The following is a 20,959-nucleotide window of genomic DNA, read 5'->3' as shown; positions in this document are numbered from 1 at the left end:
GTCCAGTCTTTGAAGCCTGACATTTACCTCATCCTCCCGTTTCAGAAACATTAACACTAAACTGTCTTCAAGAGGGCTGGAAGGGTGGAAAAAACGAACCACCTGACAAGAAGAATTATTTTCAGAGGAAACAGGGACAGTGCGTTTCAAAGCACACGCTTAGAACAAACAAAAGCAGCTACTTTGGTAATAATAAGCGCTAAATATTCACACTACCAGAGATGTCACGTCATAATCCAACGATTCTGAAGTGAAGTAACATCCAGCATGGGTAAAAGGAAGCGCGGTGAAACACAGACGTTGTAAAGATAGTTTATTAGATACATAGAGTATATTATTTTTACAGGTCTGTTAAAGATAACACAGACAGGCAGAAATGGGATGTCTACTTGGCCGACCTTCTAGTCCTTTTGTCCCAGGAAAAGTTTGCTCCATATGACTTCACTCTCGGCTTTGGGACCCTCTTTTCTGTTATATCATAACTCCAACCTGTAAAAATAAACAGGCCCAGAGCACGGTCAGCCAAGTATATCTTACAGGCTGGATTTGGGAGATGTCCACTGCTGCTGATGTGCAGTGTAAACATCAGGACAGGGTGAGGATAAATGGGAATCTTTATGCCACAAACACAAACACAACTCCTTTTCAAAGCGGAGCATCAGTTCCCTCAAGAGACATTTTTGGATGCTATTCTGGTCGGATGATTGTAGTGTTTAAAAAATATGGTCACGACAGTGGAAAAATGTTTAAATGGATTACCGTTCTTCTCGGCGAAAGTGATAGCATCCTCCTTCGTGCTGAACGTAAGCACCATGTTGGACAGGGGGTCTGCCCTGGATCGGGAATGAGAATCACTTCAGACACTGGATTTTGTTTGACAATTCAAAAAGCATGATTATCATAATGTCCACTCACGTGGAAGACCAGCCCATCAGTGAGTTTTCCCAGCGCTCCCTAGTGTCGAAATCCATCTTCCACTTTTGGGTATTTTTGAAACCGGACTGCATGGCGTTCTTGGCTGCCACAAAGATACGGACCTTGCGGGTCTTAATATGCTCCTCGGGAACGCCAGTCAATGTTGTAATGTCCTGGCAAAAAGTGAGAGAAAATAAGAACACATAAGGCAAATCTTTTCATCAAAGCCTAAGCATTAATGTGTGGTTTGCCAAAACATGATTCACATTTGTGCTCTCATAAAAAGAAGCTTTGCTGTTTCGCACATATTTGCACTAGTCCCCAAAGGGCATAAAAGCCCAAATACTTCCTTTTTTTAAATGCAGACGTGCACTTGTCTAGACAAGCTAATTTCTCACACTCTCAAAATGCACCGAGACAGTCTATTGTGATCCTCACTGCGGGTCAGAAACCTGGGCTTTCAGGTGTGAAGGTGAAAAGAACTCTGCAAACTTGAAGTGAATATTATATCAAACTTAAAAGTGTTCACTCTGGGCAGGTGAATCATTCGGGGCATCAGTCTAGCTTCACTGCTGGATTGAATTTTTCTGGGTCGTACCCAATACTTCTTACAGCAAGTGTCATGGCAGATGCCCAAATCCACTATATTTAAAAAATATTGTCATGGAATGTATTTTTAAGAGATTTTCAGGCTAGAATGCGCTTGTTTGTAGTTCAAATGCAGCCATTCAGCGCTCATGAATCCACTGAGAGAAGCTAAATCACCTCACCTCAGTCAGATCTTCTGGATTGAACTGCTGGTTTTGATGCCTCTATAGTGGTTTTACATGAGATATAATTTGTTTTGGGTAAATCTAACAGGCAGTCTTTGGTCTCAATCCATTACTTGTTCCAGAGCAACAGTTTTGGCAAAATCTCATCATGTTTATGTAAATTCAGTGCTGTATATCAGTGTGTACTTTTCAGTGAATTGCCTAGCTATTGTTATGATGGCTGTTGTTATTAAATTTTGAGCTGTCAACAGCTTGACACAGCTAACAACTGCACTGAGCAGCATTGTTATCAGAAATCACTTTTAGATGAAAGGATAGTACGACAAAGAAAACACTTTCCTCAGCGGACATTCAAACTAACGTTTTATTGTGAATAGGACATTGAGCTGTAGAATGAATGCTGTATCAGATGCAGGTAATCACATTTGCCCAGTCCATCTCTCTCTCTCATAATACTCTACATAATATAGTGAGCTTTTAATACAGTAATACAACAGGCTTTTATTAAAGCAACTCAGTGTTTCTGCGTTACCAGTTCTACAGTGACATTTTGGAATTAGTAACAGAGGAGCTCAGCTGTAAAACTGTCAAACTGAGATTTAAATCTGTGGTGGAAAGAAGTAGTTCTGCACAAAAGAGGGGTTTAATACACTGTTATTGTTTTATGTATTTACATACTTGTGCCATCAAAATGTTGTATAAACACATCACACACATGGACGTGAGATATATGGCTGTATATTGGCACGCTGTGATTACCTGCGGGCGAATCACAGCCGTGTCAATATACAGCCGTATCTCACGTCTATGAGCACGACATTGCTCATTTAAAGCCAGATTAAAAAACAGCGCTGACAAACAGGAGAAACACTGTGTGTAACGATATGGTCAGAAGGTTTTTCAATCTTCAAATCAGCATCATTTACCATGGATTTACTGTAGTACCACTAACTGCACCATGTTACTGTCGCAGAAATGGTTTGAAAAAATATCACTCATTATAACATGCAGAAGCTTAAAAAAATTATATTAAGTATTTATTTTGTTAGGGAAAAGTGTAAAGAATTCAAAAATCGTGGAGTGTTTGTCATGTTCTAACCATAAAGAGTAGTTTAAATCACAATTAATAGTCTGAAAAAATAATATCAATATATTTTAAATTTATTGTGATAATTATTGACTGATATGAAAACATTGTGATAATTTTTTGCCCATATCGCCCTGCCCTACATTAAGTATATTACATGTAATTTTACTGTAAATTACAGTGTAATTTGTGTTTTTGCATGTAAACACTATGAATTGTGTAGTTTGCCATGAAAAACATTCCTAGATGACCTCGCATGACATCACATTTGATTTTCACATTTTATCACAATAATTTAGTTTCTTCCTAATTTTGTTATCGTGAATGAAGAAGAGGATGTTTGTTTTCCATATTTTGTTTAGTTTTGCTGTTTACTGCATTATTGTTGCACGTGTTACCCTGATGGTGTTTTGTCTGTGTGTGAATACTGGTCATGTTTTGTGTCTATTTATTGTACTTACCTGTCTTATTATTGTGGTTATCAGAATATTTTAAGTTTGGAAACAGATTTTATTAGTTCCAGTAAAGGAACTATGGTAAAGTCCTGGCAACCAAAGCTGCCATTTTTTAGCCTTAATATAACAGTTATTGTTTATGGTGGAAATCAAAGCTAATTGATTTAAAAACTCATCTAAATTGACTTATAATATCCAAAAATCAATCTTCTTTTCCAAGATAGTTTTTTAGGGATAGCATAACAATATATTTTATCCCATGCTTTCGTCCTGTAGATGCAGCTGAACTAAACTCACTCAACTGAATATTTTTGGTTTACGTATCAAGTTAGTTCCATGTGTATCTGTAATGCCACAGCCCCCAAAAAACAGAATAAACAATGTAACCACTGTAGCCTGAGTCACGACGAATGACTCGCATGAGCCGGTGCTTTTAATATAACTGAAATATACCAAAACAAATCAGAATAAATATGGAATCAAATCGAATCAAGATCTTGTGATTTACAATTCAGTCGGGAAATCTGTTCTGATACCAGCCCAAACAAATACCCATACAGAGCATAAATAACACTTTAACTATGCTCAGTGCGTTTATTGTATAAAACAAACAATAGAGGAGTGTTTTAAGAAGGTTATCTGAAAGATGTGTGTGTAACATGCTGCACGGTCCCAGACTGAGCTGAAGGGAGACTGCTGAAAGGCAAAGAGAGACCAATTCCTTTGGGAATTAGCAACCAGCAATGGGAAGTCGGCAACAACACACAGACAAACCTCCCAGCAAGCAGCCACCCAAGGTTGTGAATCCTACAAGCAGCTCCCCTTTCAATGCAGGAACTTCACACATTTCAATGGCCATTACAACTTCAAAGAATCAAATTTTCATCATTGTCTGTCATCTGCCACTTGATTCATATAAAAGAGGTTCTTTAGCATGAACTGCGAACAAAAGGCTGCCAAACACTCTGACTTACACAAAGTCTTCACGTGACACTCAAAGAGGCTGGGAAGAACATACTGTACCATACTCTCTCTGTTTTAATGGGGCAACTGAAAAAAGATGGTAGACTTCGTAATGAACAAGACTTAAAAACTTTGTCAAAGATGACTTCAAACGCTAGCTCTGAACTTAGTTGCAACAAAGATTGAACAAAATGTCAGAACTTTTTATGATGTGTATCTAACGTTAATATCAGATTCAGTTGGCTTGAACATTTAAATAGCAAATATCTCAACATGAAAATTAATCTTTTTGTTGAAAATGTTCAGCCCAAAGGACAGAGAGGAAGGGGTCTGAGCAGAATGACAATTAGTCTAAACAGACATGCGAGACTTAGTTTCAATGTCTGAGAAATATACATATACATTTCTGGTTGAGAACTAATGAAGAAAATGTTTTATTATTATTAAATAATGCAACATTGTGTTATCAGCTGGTCCTTATCAACCCTTCTCATAGAAAATGAAAAAGATCTTATTTTTTTTTTTTTTTTGTAAATAGATTTTTTTTTTGCCATTGTCCTGCAAAATAAGAGAAAAAATGAAAACGGGGAAAAAAAAATAGTCTAGACTTAGTCTTGCCTGCATACATTAGGACAACAAAAACTACGAGGGTGATCTAAGCAACAGACGAATGCACAATGGCTCATAGACAAAGCGAGCGACTGTGCCTTAAATATGGTGCTTCAAGAAAAACGAAAAAAAAAAAAAAAAAAATTAGGCCAGAGAGAGGGACCACAAAGGGAAACACTGCACTTTTCTCCTTGCATGTACAGGAAGCAAAATGAGAACTATGAAGTTTGACACTATTCACAGAGCCCCTCAATACCTGTATGTGCAGACAGAATGCCAGGCTTAAGAGCCAGGGAGAAAAGACTGGCAAAGTCTCCGTCACGTGAAAGCGTGTCTATATTTCTGACACCTCTGGCTCCTCGGTGAATAAAGAGCATGGGAGCCCTTTCACAGCGGCAGACTGTGGGGCCGACTGCTTGAATGAGCCCTGCGTGCAGCTTGGTAGAGCCAAGTGTGGCCGACAAGACGATACCGAAGTGTAAACGAAAGAATTTGCAATGTGAGCAGAACTATTTTTTTTGCATTACATTGTGAGTTCTGAAATGATTTGTAATCAAATGCAATCAATCTTAAAGTGTGCTTGGGCAAACATTAAATTAATAAAATAGGTATTTTTCATTTTTGAACTGTCCTTGTAGAAGATGTTTCTTGACAGTTTTGCTCGATCTGTGTACGCATTCAATACACTGTCTGATGGCATCTGTCTGCTGTTCATGACTAGAAAAGGAAACCAATGACTTTTGAGGGAAATGTGTGGCCTACTGGCATGTTTTAATCTCAGATAGACAATAAAACATAAAAATGTGGATGGAAAAGTTATTGGAAAGGTTACAGGTGGAACCTCTTAAGGAAGTCTGCATTGTCCATATATGTATATAAATCCATGTTCATTTCAGCATATGGAGTTCAGATTTAGATAATACTACTCCATCACTGCTCTGACACAACCCCTTACTTCGGCTGATTTCGCATTGTGATTAATAAAGGAAAAAATAGGGAGAGCAGAAATAATTAATGACTCAGAGACATGTTGAGAGACATCGAAAACAGTACAGAAAAGATGACTTGGAAAGCCATTACAGGTTGGTGTGTCCACATACATGCAAATGTACTTTCTGGGTAAAGAACTATTTGTGACTATCGAGAGACGTTCCACATGATAAACAGAGAGAGACTACTTACATAACATCTAACGTGGATTCGCTCTCTAAATCAGAGCAAGGTGAAAATGAGGGATCTGCACATCTTTGTGGATCAGCTGACATTACAAGACTTCTTCCGTGTTTAGACAGAACTGTCTTCCTAATAGCCTGGCTTCTATTTTGTAGCCAAAAAATCTTTCTATGGCAGACTAAGGTGGATGTAGAGAAAGTAGTTTGGAAGAATATTTTTTTTAATGTGGCGAATTTAATTTCAACTCATGAAAAAAAAAAAGTCCACATCAGGGTCAGAAATTGAACTTTTCCATTAAGGGTCAATATTTGCCTCCTGGAATTGATTTCCAAAAGCGTTTTTTTTTATCATTTGTGAGAGCAATTTTTATAATCACCTTATTATTATAAAAATCATATGATGCCTGTAATGTCAAATGCTTAACTTTACCCAATTACTTTAATCAATATTATTAACTGTTGCCAATAACAACTGATGTTTAATGGTAAAGTTGTATCTAAATTTCACATATAAAAGGTAGGAGATCATAAAGCAGCAATATTATGGCAAAAAACATTATTATTGCTCTTTATTGATTATTAAAAACATTTTTGCTTTGTGTCTGCATTTTGGGTACGTCATATTCTGGCTTCACAGACAAACATGTCAGTCCATGACATTAGTCTAGTCCAGCACACTTTACTCAACTTTATTCAACTCCCATTGTTATCACTGAATCTACAAAAATAATATTTTATCTATTTATAAACACTGCGTTTTTTATGATGAGGGAATTCGATAGCGTGCAAAGTCAACACAGCTCCGGCGTTTTCAGTGCTGACTAATCTAAATGCCTCTGACTGGCAAATGCATTTCTAAGTTTAATAGAAGCACGTTTTATTTGTTTTAAAGCTCAACTTTGCACAAATGTGCAAAAGCAAACTGATGAGTGAATCTTATTGTAATTCAGTGAATTGACACCCTTCATTCATTTTCACATTTCACTTTAATCACAACAGCTGTAATTTATGGGGTATTTTGTTCATTTTGGTGGCATTTTTGCCACAAGTACTCACTAATTTTCGACCTTGGTCCAGATATTAGTCTTGTCTATATAGGCATCCACCTTATTTTGTAATGCTTAAGCAACATACTCTCACTATATGTATGCTGAACCGACGTTTATACAATTTTTTCTAATAGTTAGAAAGACACTATTTACCACAATGATTTAGATACTTGTCAACATACAAAAAAAAAAAAAAAAATGCTTGTTTTTATAAATTACCAGATGATTGTTTAATTACACTTTGGGTAGTCTTATCTTTTGGTTATTATAACACTTTAAGGTCACACTTTATATTAGGTGGCCTTAATTATTATGTACTTAAATTGCAAAACGCTTTTGCTTCTATTAAGGTGGGATATGGGTAAGGTTAGGGTGTAAGGGTTGGTTCAACAGTGGTAATTACAGAAATTAATCACAAATGTAATTACATATAGTTTTTAAAAAATATATAAATTCAATGTAAAAACATGTATGTACACAATAAGTACACTGTACCAAATTATTAATTTAAATGTAAGTACATAGTTGTTAAGGCCACCTAATGTAAAGTGGGACCCACTTTAAATATAAAATTGGATGCAGAATTTCCGTTACATGATGTTTGCATATAAATGTCTTAGCAGTGCGGACACAACCACCCTACAATGACAAATCCATTCACTCCTAAAAACCTAAACCGTCTTAATTATCAAGCCGTTTTGATTTTCTGATCAGTCTGATGTTATATTGCTCAGGCACCGCCCACAACCGCTGACAGACTGTCCCATATTAGCATATTTCTGCCCTCAGCCAGTTATACGCTGTCCGCCATTTTCTCTGCACTTGAACAATGTTTCATAAGCAATGCAGGTGTTTTGTAGTTGGATGTAAAAGTAAACATAAGAGTCCTTATTTTCTCCCGATATCAAAGCCACTGATGACGCAGTGGATTAGTTTGGTTCTTAATGGTAATGTGCAACCAAATACAGAGCTCATTATCAGTTAAAAATACATGCACCGAAATGGGCCGCTGTAAACAGAGCTGTTTTTGACAAGGTAAGAAAAAAAGTGTTGTTTTACATGACCATTGAGGAATTTTAACCAAAGTACGTTGCAGACTTTTCACGAGGACCCTAAAGAGTCATATCAAATTGTGAAAAATGGGCATCCGATGTGCCCTTTAAATGAGCTGAAAACCATTGAGTGTTATGACAATGGATAGGTGATCAGATCCCAAGAGCACCTGCAGCAATTGGTTGAATGATAGGATGAAATAAAAGTTCCCTCTATTAAAAGATGAACAGCAGGTAATAATAATAAGCCACAGAAAATGTAAAAATGTCAAGTATGCTTTGATAATTAATCTTGTCAAATGAACAACAGAGTTTGATACATATTTAGCTTAAATTCCCAGGTCACAAAACACAGACTTTAGTTATAACTGTTCTACTTAGAGCTGTTTTTCAAATGCTGATGATTCTGCATTTTTATTATTCTTAGAACAGCAGCACTTTTCTCTTTCACAAGAAAAGTAACTACTAGAAACATTATTATTAAACGTATAATTGTACAAAACAACAGGAACAAGCAATTAAACAGACTTGTTTTGAACACTAAACACCGATTTGTTTTTCCATGTTACCTTTTCTATTTTCTCGTAAAAGTAATTCTAAGTACACTACAACGCTTTCCTGGTTAACAGCATGACAAATAACACTTTGTGAGGATTCATAAAGGTGATGTTAAAATAAGTAACAACTCAACAGGAAACCCCTTTAGACAATTATATTTCTGTTATGAATCATTGAAAGTAATGAATCTCCAACTTTCTGAATGTAACACCAATTACAACTAATGAAAAGTAATAAATGAGTCACATCTCAATTATAATGATTGCTACTAGAGACCAATCGGCTACATTAGCGTTCGTATTATTAGACTATGCGCAAAAATGTATTGAGCCCATTTGGAAGAGCGCAGTGTTGAGGAAATGAAGTGAGGAACACAGTGTGCACTACACAGCCGGTGCAAGTCTCCTTCCTCTGCCACACAAAGGTGCTGTCGGGCACTTTAAAGGTTACTTTCTCAAGTGTTAAGCAAATGAAATACCGTTTAGCGACTAATACACAAAGCCTCTTGTCAGATCCTCTTCAAAGAGCCATGTCCTTTGACCTACTTGCCGGCCTTGGGCTTTTTTTTTTTCTTCGGACAAGCACCTGGTATGAGGGGACAACTAGACAAAACAGACACTTGAGATGAACACTGAAGGGAAATAGGGGGAAGGGGGAGGAGGACAGAATCACGACTGGATCGTGAATTCGGTCTACCTTGGAGCTCATCGGTACAATGATACATGTTTGACAGCTACTTCAACTTGTTCATTCAATTTACAGCTCTGGCTAGACAGAATGCCTCTTGCTTGCAATTAGGTATAATTTCACTGCTGTTTGCATTTATTTTCGTATGCAGGATGGTTTGCAAAAACATTTCAATATACATGCAAATATATGCACTTTCAATAAATGACTGTGTAATTTCTACATTACTAGAAGCAGCAAACAAAATAGTAAAATAATGACATAAGCAAACACTATCCTGTCTGACACCAAAAAGACTCAATCCTGAACTCATAGCATTGGTTGAGCCACCGCTGCGTTGTCGGGCTGATCAGGACGCTCAAACAAAATGCAATGCAATGCATCAGAGAACAATACCGAATATGCTTCTTAGGGCCTTACTTGTAAATATCTTTTATATTTAATGATAAAAGGAGACATTATTTTTAGAATAATAAAAAAAAAGCCTTATAAAAGAAGTTTCACAAGCAGCTAAGGTCATCTTGCACAGTTCATTCAGAAAGCTGTGGTTATATGAGCTTGTGCACGGCTCAGACATTCCGTGTGAAGCTCTGTGTCACTGGCCAGCCATGCAGGCTTTCTCGTGGCCCAGCATGCTTAATCAAACTGTAATTACTAACAAAAGCAAGTCAGCGCAGACACCAGAGGGAGAAAGCGCCCAGACTCCGCCACAATCACGCAGGACCTTAATTACCGTCATTTGCAATGCCACACATTTGACTGCACTGCAAAGTGGCACATTTGCAAGCACTTTCACTAGAGCTCAAGATTTTCTTTATTTTTCCTCCTTTTAAAAATTAGATGTTCAAAAAATTTTTTGAGAATGCCATTATAAATTCATTTTTACATGCACTCGAAATCATAGAATAATTAGCTCCAAAACAACTTATGCACCTCCGTTATAAAAAAAGTATCAAAGCTGTAATTGACATAATTGTAATATTCTTCCTTAATACCTGAAGCTTGATTTTGCCAAAAATAATTCAAATGCCTTTTTGATAATATTCATTACAGCTCTATCTAGACTACAAAGAATACGATACTTTTAGGACTGAATCCTACCACAGGATCATTTACATGTGGTATAGGCAAAAGTTATTAAAAAACTATTAGACTGAACAATCCAATGCTGAACCATAGAAAGCAAAGTATCAAATTTGAAGTATGAAATGTGTTTGAAGTACAAAAAAATAGAAACAGCCAAAAAAGAAAATAAATCAGAACCATAAAATATTTATTTTTATCAATCAACAAACATTAACAATTATATTTCTGAATTTATGTATTTTATTGATTTTAGTCAAGTATAATAAGTGTGTGCAGTTGCTTAATCACTTCTAAAAATCCATTTTGTGGCCATATAATGCACAATCAAATTTGATTTTAGATATAACCAAAACTTAAAAGCAAGACCATTTTCCACGGCTAAATAATATAATTAATAGAGTTACAATTCATAAGGCAAAATTGTATTGTTAATTCACAAACGCCACGATTCAATTAAATAAATATATGTGATGCAGGTTTAATATATGCCCTTTAATTATTTACATGTGTAGGTTATGTACATGCATGTCCATTCACAGTAAATGCTGCTCCACACAAACTGTAGAAGCATCATAATTTTGCAAATTGACTCACATTGGGTTTTTGACCATTGAAAATGTGTACAATTTAACGATTTACCCCTGGAGCCATATTGAATATCTCTGAAACCGAACCACGTAAGGTCTGAAAAATGAAGATGCCAATACCTAAAAGGACATTAAGATAGCTTAAATACTTCTTGTGTTACAGGCATGCACACTTTGGAGTAAAAACTTGAAAAGTGCCGTTTCCCCATTTTTGAATGGCCACCATTGGCAAATAATGCAACAACGATTGCTAAAGTCAACAGATTTTACTACTAGAACTACCAATATCAGTGTAAAAATAACATTATGATGCTGCCATTTTTATCCCCCTGTAATTTGGCTCTGAATCTAAGGTGACAAATGCCATTTTGACCCCCCAATGCACAAAATAGTGGATTACTCAGTAAATATTCATCCATGACATTTAATATTTTGGCTTTCATCGCTATACATGTTTATCTTTCTTTATAAAAATATTAGCGAAATCAAAAATTGAGTCAGGGGATTTTCTGAAATTTGCTTGATTTGACAGGGAATGACCCTATATAATTATGCGATTAATCAATTAATTGTTTAGAATAATCGACTGATTTCTCAATTACTAAAATAACCATTAGTGAAAGTCCTACTTAAAAGTTCTCTCTTTTTTTTTAAAACACTTACTAAAAATGTCTGTACTGAATTCAATGCTCTTTGTGAAGAACTCTCCCTTAAACATTCTTCCTGGTCAACACGTCTCAGTAATAAATTACACGGTAAGCTATGAAAATTAGAGATCCAAAGAAATGTCTTGTAGAATTTATATTGGGTCACCTGGATGTGTTTTCTATGTGACCCTGAATAAATTCTACAAGACATTCTGAGATGTCAAGACGTTCACCTCAGATCACTGAGGATCTGCACATCATCTTCACAGAGCAGTTCTGCAGAAACTAATCCCTAAATTTAACCCATGAAAATTTGCTATCAGATTAGACAATACTGTAGTTATATACTTTACACATGATCTACATAAATATATAATAAATATTCAGGTAACATTTTACAACAAGGTATCATTTGTTAACATTAGCTAATGTATTAACTAACATGAACGATTAAGGAGCAATACATTTATTACACTATATATTAATCTCTCAAATCTCTCAAAAAAATTAGTTGTTTGTTTGTTCATGTTAGTTCACTGTGCATAAACTAATGTTAACAAACACAACTTGTGATTTTAATAACGCATTAGTAAATGCTGACAGAAACAATACTGCAGAAGTATTGTTCATTCTTAGTTCAAGTTATCTAATGTTAATTAATGACCCTTATTGTAAAGTGTTACCAACATGCAAAAGTTAAATAGTTTTTTTTCCTCCTGTAATCTTGTGTAAATGTTACATTACCCCTACTGCAAACTGTCTGATAATATTCCCAACGAATATGATTATCTCCTGTAAGAAGGCTCTCTAAAATGTCTTGAATAAGACAGGTAGTCCTTGCCACAACCAAATATCTCGCTCAATGGGCACAGCTCGCCTGAGAACAACAATGAAAGCTCTGTGGCCAATTATAAAAGGACAGCCGCCGTCTTCCTGTGAGTCTGCTACTGTCAGACTGTTTTTTCCCCCCTTTTTCTTTCAATCCCCTCTTTTTGGGGGCCCTTTTGCAGCTTTACTTTAGAGTGGCCCCTACTATTAAACGAGAGCCCTCAACCAGGCGGGGTGTACTTGCCCACTCAGACACAATCAGAGATAGTCTGAGTCCACCCAAACACCCCACTTTGCCAAACCCGGCCCACACATTCAAGCCAGCTGAGTGTCTGAAGTCTCATAGGTAAACAAGGTCATTATTGTCTCACAAGGACATGAAGGGAAAAAAAGAAGATTCGATTTCATTTCAATACAGATGGATTCACGAGGACATTTTTTGAGAACATTTTGAACTGTACAAAGCATGCTAGCATTCATAAAAAAATGTATATATTAATATTATATATATATATATATATATTAAATATTCATGTGCATTAAAAGATGTGTATATTTACATATCAAAAGATCTATGCCCTTTTGATTTCCAACAAGTTTTTCAAGTTTTACGAATCGTGACCCAGTACAACCTCAATTCAAAAACAGCCAATGTTCATACCAGTTTCTCATCCACAGTGATGAGCTGAGATCCCCTTCCCTGTTGTTCTGCCAGCCTCCATCCTGACGTGCTTATAGACCTGCAAAACAGGAAGAGGAGCTTTAAAAAATAATAGACATAACCAGACAAACACAAAAAAACTTGTAGTTAGGTAAAACAGCGGCACAGTAAAGTGTTTTGAAGGAGCAGGATGTGTGTCAGGAGACAGGAGAGAGGAAGGCACACAGATCTCTCTTCGGCCCCCATTAATTCTGCCTGCTGAGTTTCTGGCAGGCTTCTATAAGCCAGTTAGAAACAAACAGCCATTGGTGTCGTCCTGCCAGTCTACAGTCACAGCCTTTGAAAATACACAGTAACTGGTCTGTCATAAACAAAATAATTCTAAAAGGCTAGAAACAGAAGCACGGACTGATCTCTCTTTTCAATGTTATGTGAATGACACATGGCCGGCAGGTAAGGAAATGTAAAGCTGCTTTTAAATTTGAATTCAAATTACTGACCACAAGCCTCCTGTCAAACTTAATATTCACTGTCCACGCCAATAGCCTTGTGGGCTTTTCGGGCGTCCCGGCTTGCGAAGCTTTCCTGATCCTGACCCCCCTCTCTTCCACTTTACTTCCTGTCTACGTACTGTCCTATCCTAATAAAGGCAAAAAATCTAAAAATAATTCTTAAAAAAAAAAAAATTATATATATCAAAGACGTTAAAGGAGTAGTTCTAGCCTAGAATCTAGACGCGCCCCTAGCGGCAGCAAATTACATTTGCTTCTAAGGTCAGTCTAGTTACTCTCAATTCACTTAAATTTCCGAAAAATCCAAGATGTACCGGGCCAATCACGAGTCGGTGGGCGGGCTTAACATGATGACGACTGAACTGCGACCATAAGTTCAGTCAGACATGAATTCCTGGTTCCGTGAATTAAGCGTGGAAAACTGAACAGTATTTATATATTTTTTTACTTTTGATACACAGCCACGTCCGTGTGTCCTGAGCAGGAGCTCGTTACATCTGAACGCGCTGTGGTGTAGAATACGCAAACACCGGAAGCGATCTGTGGCGTGTATACGACACTCATTGTTTACACAGCACAAGAGATTGTGGATATAGCTGCTATTCAAAATGGTAATTACTTGCGCTTGTCCTGGTTGTTCAAACCCATTTAAAGCTGAAAAAGATTACGTTTGCTTGCGCAAACTCATCCTGGACTTTTTTTTACATATTTCCCCTTTCGGTGTTTGCGTATACTACATCGAAGCGCGTTCACATGTGACGAGTCGAATCATAGATATGCTAAACTCGTGCTCATGACAGATGGACGTGGATGTGTATCAAAGGTAAAAAGAAAATTTTATAAATACTGTTCATTTTCTTGCAAAAACCGATCGTTTCGTGTCTTAGGACATCAATGTATCGTCACGAGCCGCAGGGTGTAATTTGGATTTGTCTGTGCATGTTTTTGTTTACTTTTAAAGGTTTAGTGCCCATCTATGTCTATTATTTAGCTGACAGACTGCACAGTGCACTGATTTTTGTTAAAAATCTTCGTCGCTCTGACTACGTCACCTGACCGACTAAGTCTCTGATTGGTTGTAGCGCTATCCTATTGCGTGGAGAGGAGTTTGAAAGACAACCGTTTATCCCACCCCTCCGGTTGAGCCCTGTCTATGGAGAGTGCCCAGACCCTACATTTATGTGGGTCTGGCTTGCCAGGCTAGAGTAGTTCACTTTCAGAACAAGAATTTACAGATAATGTACTCACCCCCTTGTCATCCAAGATGTTCATGTCTTTCTTTCTGCAGTCGTAAAGAAATTTTTTTTTTTTTAGGAAAACATTTCAGGATTTCTCTCCATATAGTGGACTTCTGTGGTGCCCCCGAGTTTGAACTTCCAAAATGCAGTTTAAATGCAGCTTCAAAGGGCTCTAAATGATCCCAGCCGAGGAAAAAGTTTCTTAGCTATACTTTTTAATCTCAAACGCTCGTCTTGCCGAGCTAGACAAGATGAGCATTTGAAGTTAAAAAGTATATAAATTGTAATTTTTTTTTAGAAAATATCCCATCGTTTTGCTAGATAAGACCCTTCTTTCCTTGGCTGTGATCGTTTAGAGCCCTTTGAAGCTGGATTTTGGAAGTTCAAACTCGGGGGCACCATAGAAGACCATTATATGGAGAGAAATCCTGAAATGTTTTACTCAAAAAACATAATTTCCTTACGACTGAAGAAAGAAAGACATGGACATCTTGGATGACAAGGGGGTGAGTACATTATCTGTAAATTTTTGTTTTGAAAGTGAACTACTCCTTTAAGAAAAGAAATTTACAAAAGTGACTTTATGTCCATAGAAAGCACTTTAAATGTAAGTAAAGTGTCTACTTTTAAGTTTTTAAGTTTTTGGAGAATAAAATGTCAAAATTAATGTATATTTATGTTAACATTCCAACAACATGCTTATTCTGACTTGTACATATTAAAATATATAAAAAAGGAAGCATATTTTGTTTCAAGTTTATGGAAAAAACTAAAATCTCTGGGGAAAAAAAACATTCACTTAGCAAAATTACAGACAAAGAGGAACATGCCAGATGAGAGTAGACTTTCAACTTGAACACCTGACAAATTTATATCAGCATTGTGCAAAATATATTTTTACTTTTGCAACATTTTATTGATGGATTGAAAATTAGGAAAAGATAGATGGGGGCCAGACTCAAACCCACATATCCCATAAACACAACAGCTCATCCGTATCCAGCACAATTGCTGGAGCACTTGAATAGACCAAAACATCACCACTCTGTCAGAATTAAAAACACCCTTTAAAAAAAACATAAATAATATTTTGGTCATGTTCATTTCTGGAGGAAAAAACATGAAAGCAATGTGCTTGCTGTTTAGTTTTTTGTGCTGTGTCTTATGATCAAAATTTCATTTGTTTTAAGCTACTATCAGTTATGATCAGCACTGTGCCTGCAGGGTTTGACATTCAGTCAGAAAGAAGAGACTACTTAAGATGATAACAATCTTGACTAAAAAAATACACAAAACCTTAATTCAGTCTAAAAAAATAGTCTAAAGTTGGAACTGAGTAAAGCAGGACTAGAAGACAATAGCACTATTGCCAACATGTGCAAACAACAGTATCACAAGAGCTATCAAGCAAGGTGAAGTATTTTTTAGAACTTCTGTAACAGATAAAGAAAAAAAAAATGTATTGTAATAATCCAAAGGTACAGTAACATAATGAATGGTATGTATTTTCAGCCTTCTTACATAAAGAAGGTCACCTTCATACAAACAAACTACTACATATACAACACGAATTACAGTGGACGTATGAAAATAAAAAAAACAATAACTTTACACTTACACAGAGGAATCACAACGGTAACTTATTTATCACTCATATTTGTCCGTTTTATTGCTATTTGCTATATAAGACTAAAATACCGCGTTACACAAATAACAACTTTTTAATTTCAAAAGCGGGACAATATTATGTGTTACTGTGCGTCACACAGACATCTTTTGAAAGAGAATTAATAGATGACACTCTGGCTATGTTAGTTAGCTAACCGGCTAACAGTGTAACTCTACACAAATAAACAAACCGACCGAGCATTATTTCAGTGCACGTAAATATACAACACACACAACAATTATTTGAATTACTGGTTATTACCTGGCAGGATTCAGAAATGTTTTTGTGACTGAGTTAAGAGAGATAATTCGGCTTAAACCAAAGAATGACATTGAAGACGCCATGTTGACATGGTCTGTGCGCTGTACGGCAACACACAGCGTCCAAACTCAAGCGATGCGTATTTCCTCTCTACTTGAAGAGAGTGTAGAAACTCTGTGTGAAGAGTGTCTGAACCTCTTTAGGAAGTTCAAGTGAAGAATATAGCATCTCTAGTTGTGCCTGTTACTACTGATGCAGATTATAACACCTGAATTTGACTTCGCGCAGTTTTATGTGGTTGCATCATTTGCCCTAGTTAAGGAATTTTGGCTCATACAAAGCATCGATTGAAGCACAATTACTACGAACAGCTGATAACTTATATAAAAAGTTTTTTTTTCACAAGTTAATTTATTATATAAGTTTTAACAACTGCATGCGTTTTAGTATTCAGTTAACATGACACCTGTAAACGTCTAGGCCGAGTGACTGCTAATTACGAGAGTAAATAACTTTTCTGTTGTGCAGAAATATCATAGAAAAGCAGTTTACATAAGCAATTATTGAAAAGATAAAAAATAAATAAAAGCAGTCTACTATTTTTTGGCAGCGAATGACTATCCCTGTTGAAAAAAATAGCATATGCTGGTTAGGTAGGTTTTGATGCTGGTTTAAGCTGGTCCTTCGCTGGTTTATGGTTTAGGGTTCACATGACCAGCTAAGGACCAGCATAAACCAGCATCAAAACATACCTAACCAGCATATGCTGTTTTTTTCACCAGGGATATTAGTAGGCCTCACATTTAAAGGAGTAGTTCACTTTCAGAACAAAAATGTACAGATAATGTACTCACCCCCTTGTCATCCAAAGATGTTCATGTCTTTCTTTCTTCAGTCGTAAGGAAATTACGTTTTTTGAGGAAAACATTTCAAGATTTCTCTCCATATAATGGACTTCTATGGTGCCCCCGAGTTTGAACTTTCAAAACGCAGCTTCAAATGGCTCTAAACAAACACAGCCAAGGAAAGAAGAGTCTTATCTTGCAAAACAATCGGTTATTTTCTAAAAAAAAATTACAATTTATATACTTTTTAACCTCAAATGCTCGTCTTGTCTAACTCTGTCTGTATATAAATTGTATATAAATTGTAAATGTTTATAGAAAGATAGATAAGACCTTTCTTCCTCGGCTGGGATCATTTAGAGCCCTTTGAAGCTGCATTTAAACTGCATTTTGAAAGTTCAAACTCGGGGGCACCATAGAAGTCCATTATATGGAGAGAAATCCTGAAATGTTTTCTTCAAAAAACATCATTTCTTTACGACTGAAGAAAGAAAGACATGAACATCTTGGATGACAAGGGGGTGAGTACATTATCTGTAAATTTTTGTTCTGAAAGTGAACTACTCCTTTGAAATGATTCTAAAAACATGTAGCTGATATTTGAAGAGTAAAGAGTGTTTTCACGACGCATCATCAATTGGCCATGCTGGCAGCACAGAACAAAACTCAAATATTTTACTGATTATTGCTGCTGAAAATGATCAGTTATTGTCATGGTTTGGGCTGTACTAATCGGTCGGACCGGGAAAACCATTTGGAGAACTATAGACTGCCAAAATGATAACAAATCAAGGAGAAGAGGAACTGAACCAGGATTTCCAGGGCAAGGATTTGAACAACATTCATATTCGTTCTTATCATTTCTAGTCATGTATGTGAAATATTAGGCTAATATCTTAATTAATACTGCTTGTAGTTTTTTTTTTTACCACCTATTAACTTTAGTTTGTCAAAATATTGCGCCCTTTCCTACTTACTTCTCTATATGATTTAGCAGCTTTCAGACGATTTTTTCCATGGTTTAGACAGCATAAATGAGCAGAACAACATATTCAGTAGTACATTAACCGTGCAATCCATGCTGTTGTTTACATCCGAGTATCATCAATATGGCGGCACATCTGTGTAACTGACCAAATGTGATTTTTTTGTGAAAATTTAGATATATACATAATATGAAAGCTGAATAAATTTCTATTTTCATTACATTCTATTGATGTATGGTTTGTTAGTATAGGACAATATATAGCCAAATTACAACTATTCAAAAAATCTGGAATCCGAAGTTGTCCAAATTAAGTATATATTACTAATCCAAAATTAAGTTTTGATAAATTTATGGTAGGAAATTTACAAATTATCTTCATGGAAGAGGATCTTTACTTAATATCCTAATGATTTTTGGAGAAAAATCCCATACAATGTGTTTTTGGCTATTGCTACAAATATACCTGTTCTACTTAAGACTGGTTTTGTGGTCCAGGGTCACAAGTCATGATGCAAGTGCAAATATGAAATGTCATATATAACACGTACATAAAATAGTCTTAACATTTTCTGTCACTTTTAACTTTATTCCAAATATCTAGCCACTATATCTGAACAATAGGGGAAAAAGTCTATAAAAGAAGATGAAGATGAAGAAGAAGAAGAAAAAACAAACATCCATGGCATGTCCCCTTAATTTGAGTTCAGGTCTCTTCAAAGGCTCTCTCTAGATGGGTCGATTTCCTCTTCAGTTCACAGGACTGGACTGAAGCAAGACAGCCCTCTCTTGGGACTTCAGGCATGCCACAGCATAACACGCTCATTTTCCGCTATTTATCAGTTCCTGGATCCTTCTTTTACTTCTGCATTTCACCATTCATCGCCATTAGGTTATATATGCGTCGCCTGGAAAGGGACCGGGAATCTTCTCTAAGCATGAGATCAAAGTTTCTATTGATCAGTGAAAGAATTGAGAGGTCCAAGGACCATCCCCACACTTCAGAGCCGGAATCTCCATTTTGCTTTAATGAGGCCTATTCATCTACACTTTGCCACAGAGACGGTGTGAGTGAGGCGGTCCTGTCTGAGACATAAACATGTTTATTTCCAAATTTTGCTTCTGCCGGCTTGTAAAATGATGTAAATAATAATGTTCACCTTATTTGAAAATACATTTAGGCACAAATAGCATTTAGATTTTCTTATTTTCTTAAAAAATCGGGATGTCAAAATGTCAACGCTGTTCATATTTTATATTATATAAATATGTTTATATAAGACAATGTGAGAAAACCCAACCTGTGCCGAAACACTAATAAGCCGAAGTGATAAGTAACACAGTGTCTCTCAAAGAGTTAATCTATGGGAACGCAAAAGGAGAAAAACAGAGTGGCTTTACTTTTCTCCATTTCCCTCCCTCTCTCTCTCTTTCTCTCTCTCTCCTGTCCCGTTTGAAGGAGATGCGAGTTGGCAGCACAGGAGAAGCTTGAAGATTAATGGTGTAAAGGGGGGCTCTGACAGCCTTTCCGCTGGTTGCAGTTCTCCTGGGTGGCCCGATTGGTCTTGGATGTCACTTTTGCTACTTAATCTTGTGTATGTGAAACAGCCTGACATGCCTGAAGAACTCAGTCTGTCCACGTCTGTATAGACATCAACCTGTGAGACACTTACTACAAGGTATCTTTGATAGGATGACCCTTTGCCGCATCTCTAATATTAAGAGCCAAAAAAGTTGTTAGAACTTTTGTAAGTTATTACTGTGAATGTTCAGCTTCATTACGCCAGTCTTCAGTGTCCAATGATCATTTAGAAATAATTCTAATATGCTGATCTTCTTATTTTTTGTCAGTGTTGAAATATTTCTGTGGAAACTGAAGTTTAAAATAATTTTTTTGGTAACAAAAGTTTACATGCAATCTTCAAATTGTTAATTATTTTACCGAAATAAGAGGGATCATACAAAATGCATGTTATTTTTTATTTAGCACTGACCTGAAAAGGATATTTCACATAACATTTACATATAGTCCACAAGAGAAAATAATAGTTGAATTTATAAAAATGACCCTGTTCAAAAGTTTACATACACTTGAATCTTAATACTGTGTTGTGCCCTGAATGAGCCACAGCTGTGTTTTTTTGTTGTTGTTGTTAGTGATGTGCTTTGTTTGTCCTGAACAGTTGTTCTTCAGGTCCCACTGATTTTTTGGTTTTTCAGCATTTTTGTGAACCTTTTGTAATAGTTGTACACGAGTCCCGCAGTTGTCCTCAGTATCATACAGTCATTGTTTAAAAGGGTGCTGAAAAAACAAAAAATC

The 20,959-nt window shown here is 36.3% G+C and overlaps 1 protein-coding gene across 1 annotated transcript; it reads right to left on the bottom strand.

Annotated features, from left to right (window-relative positions):
- Positions 1-298: 298 nt before the first annotated feature.
- ndufs4 (NADH:ubiquinone oxidoreductase subunit S4) lies at positions 299-16,949 on the bottom strand. The gene is made up of 5 exons (XM_073839888.1): positions 16,810-16,949; positions 13,130-13,208; positions 916-1,088; positions 760-833; positions 299-489 (listed from the first exon to the last, which is right to left on the bottom strand). Exons 1-5 carry the CDS (start codon positions 16,890-16,892, stop codon positions 386-388), a joined length of 513 nt encoding a protein of 170 aa, XP_073695989.1. The 5' UTR covers positions 16,893-16,949; the 3' UTR covers positions 299-385.
- Positions 16,950-20,959: the final 4,010 nt, after the last annotated feature.

Source organism: Garra rufa, chromosome 5 (genome assembly GCF_049309525.1).
Source record: "Garra rufa chromosome 5, GarRuf1.0, whole genome shotgun sequence".
Classification (NCBI taxonomy): domain Eukaryota; kingdom Metazoa; phylum Chordata; class Actinopteri; order Cypriniformes; family Cyprinidae; genus Garra; species Garra rufa.
Note: the sequence above shows the minus strand (reverse complement) of the source record. Positions and strands in the feature narration are given on the sequence as shown.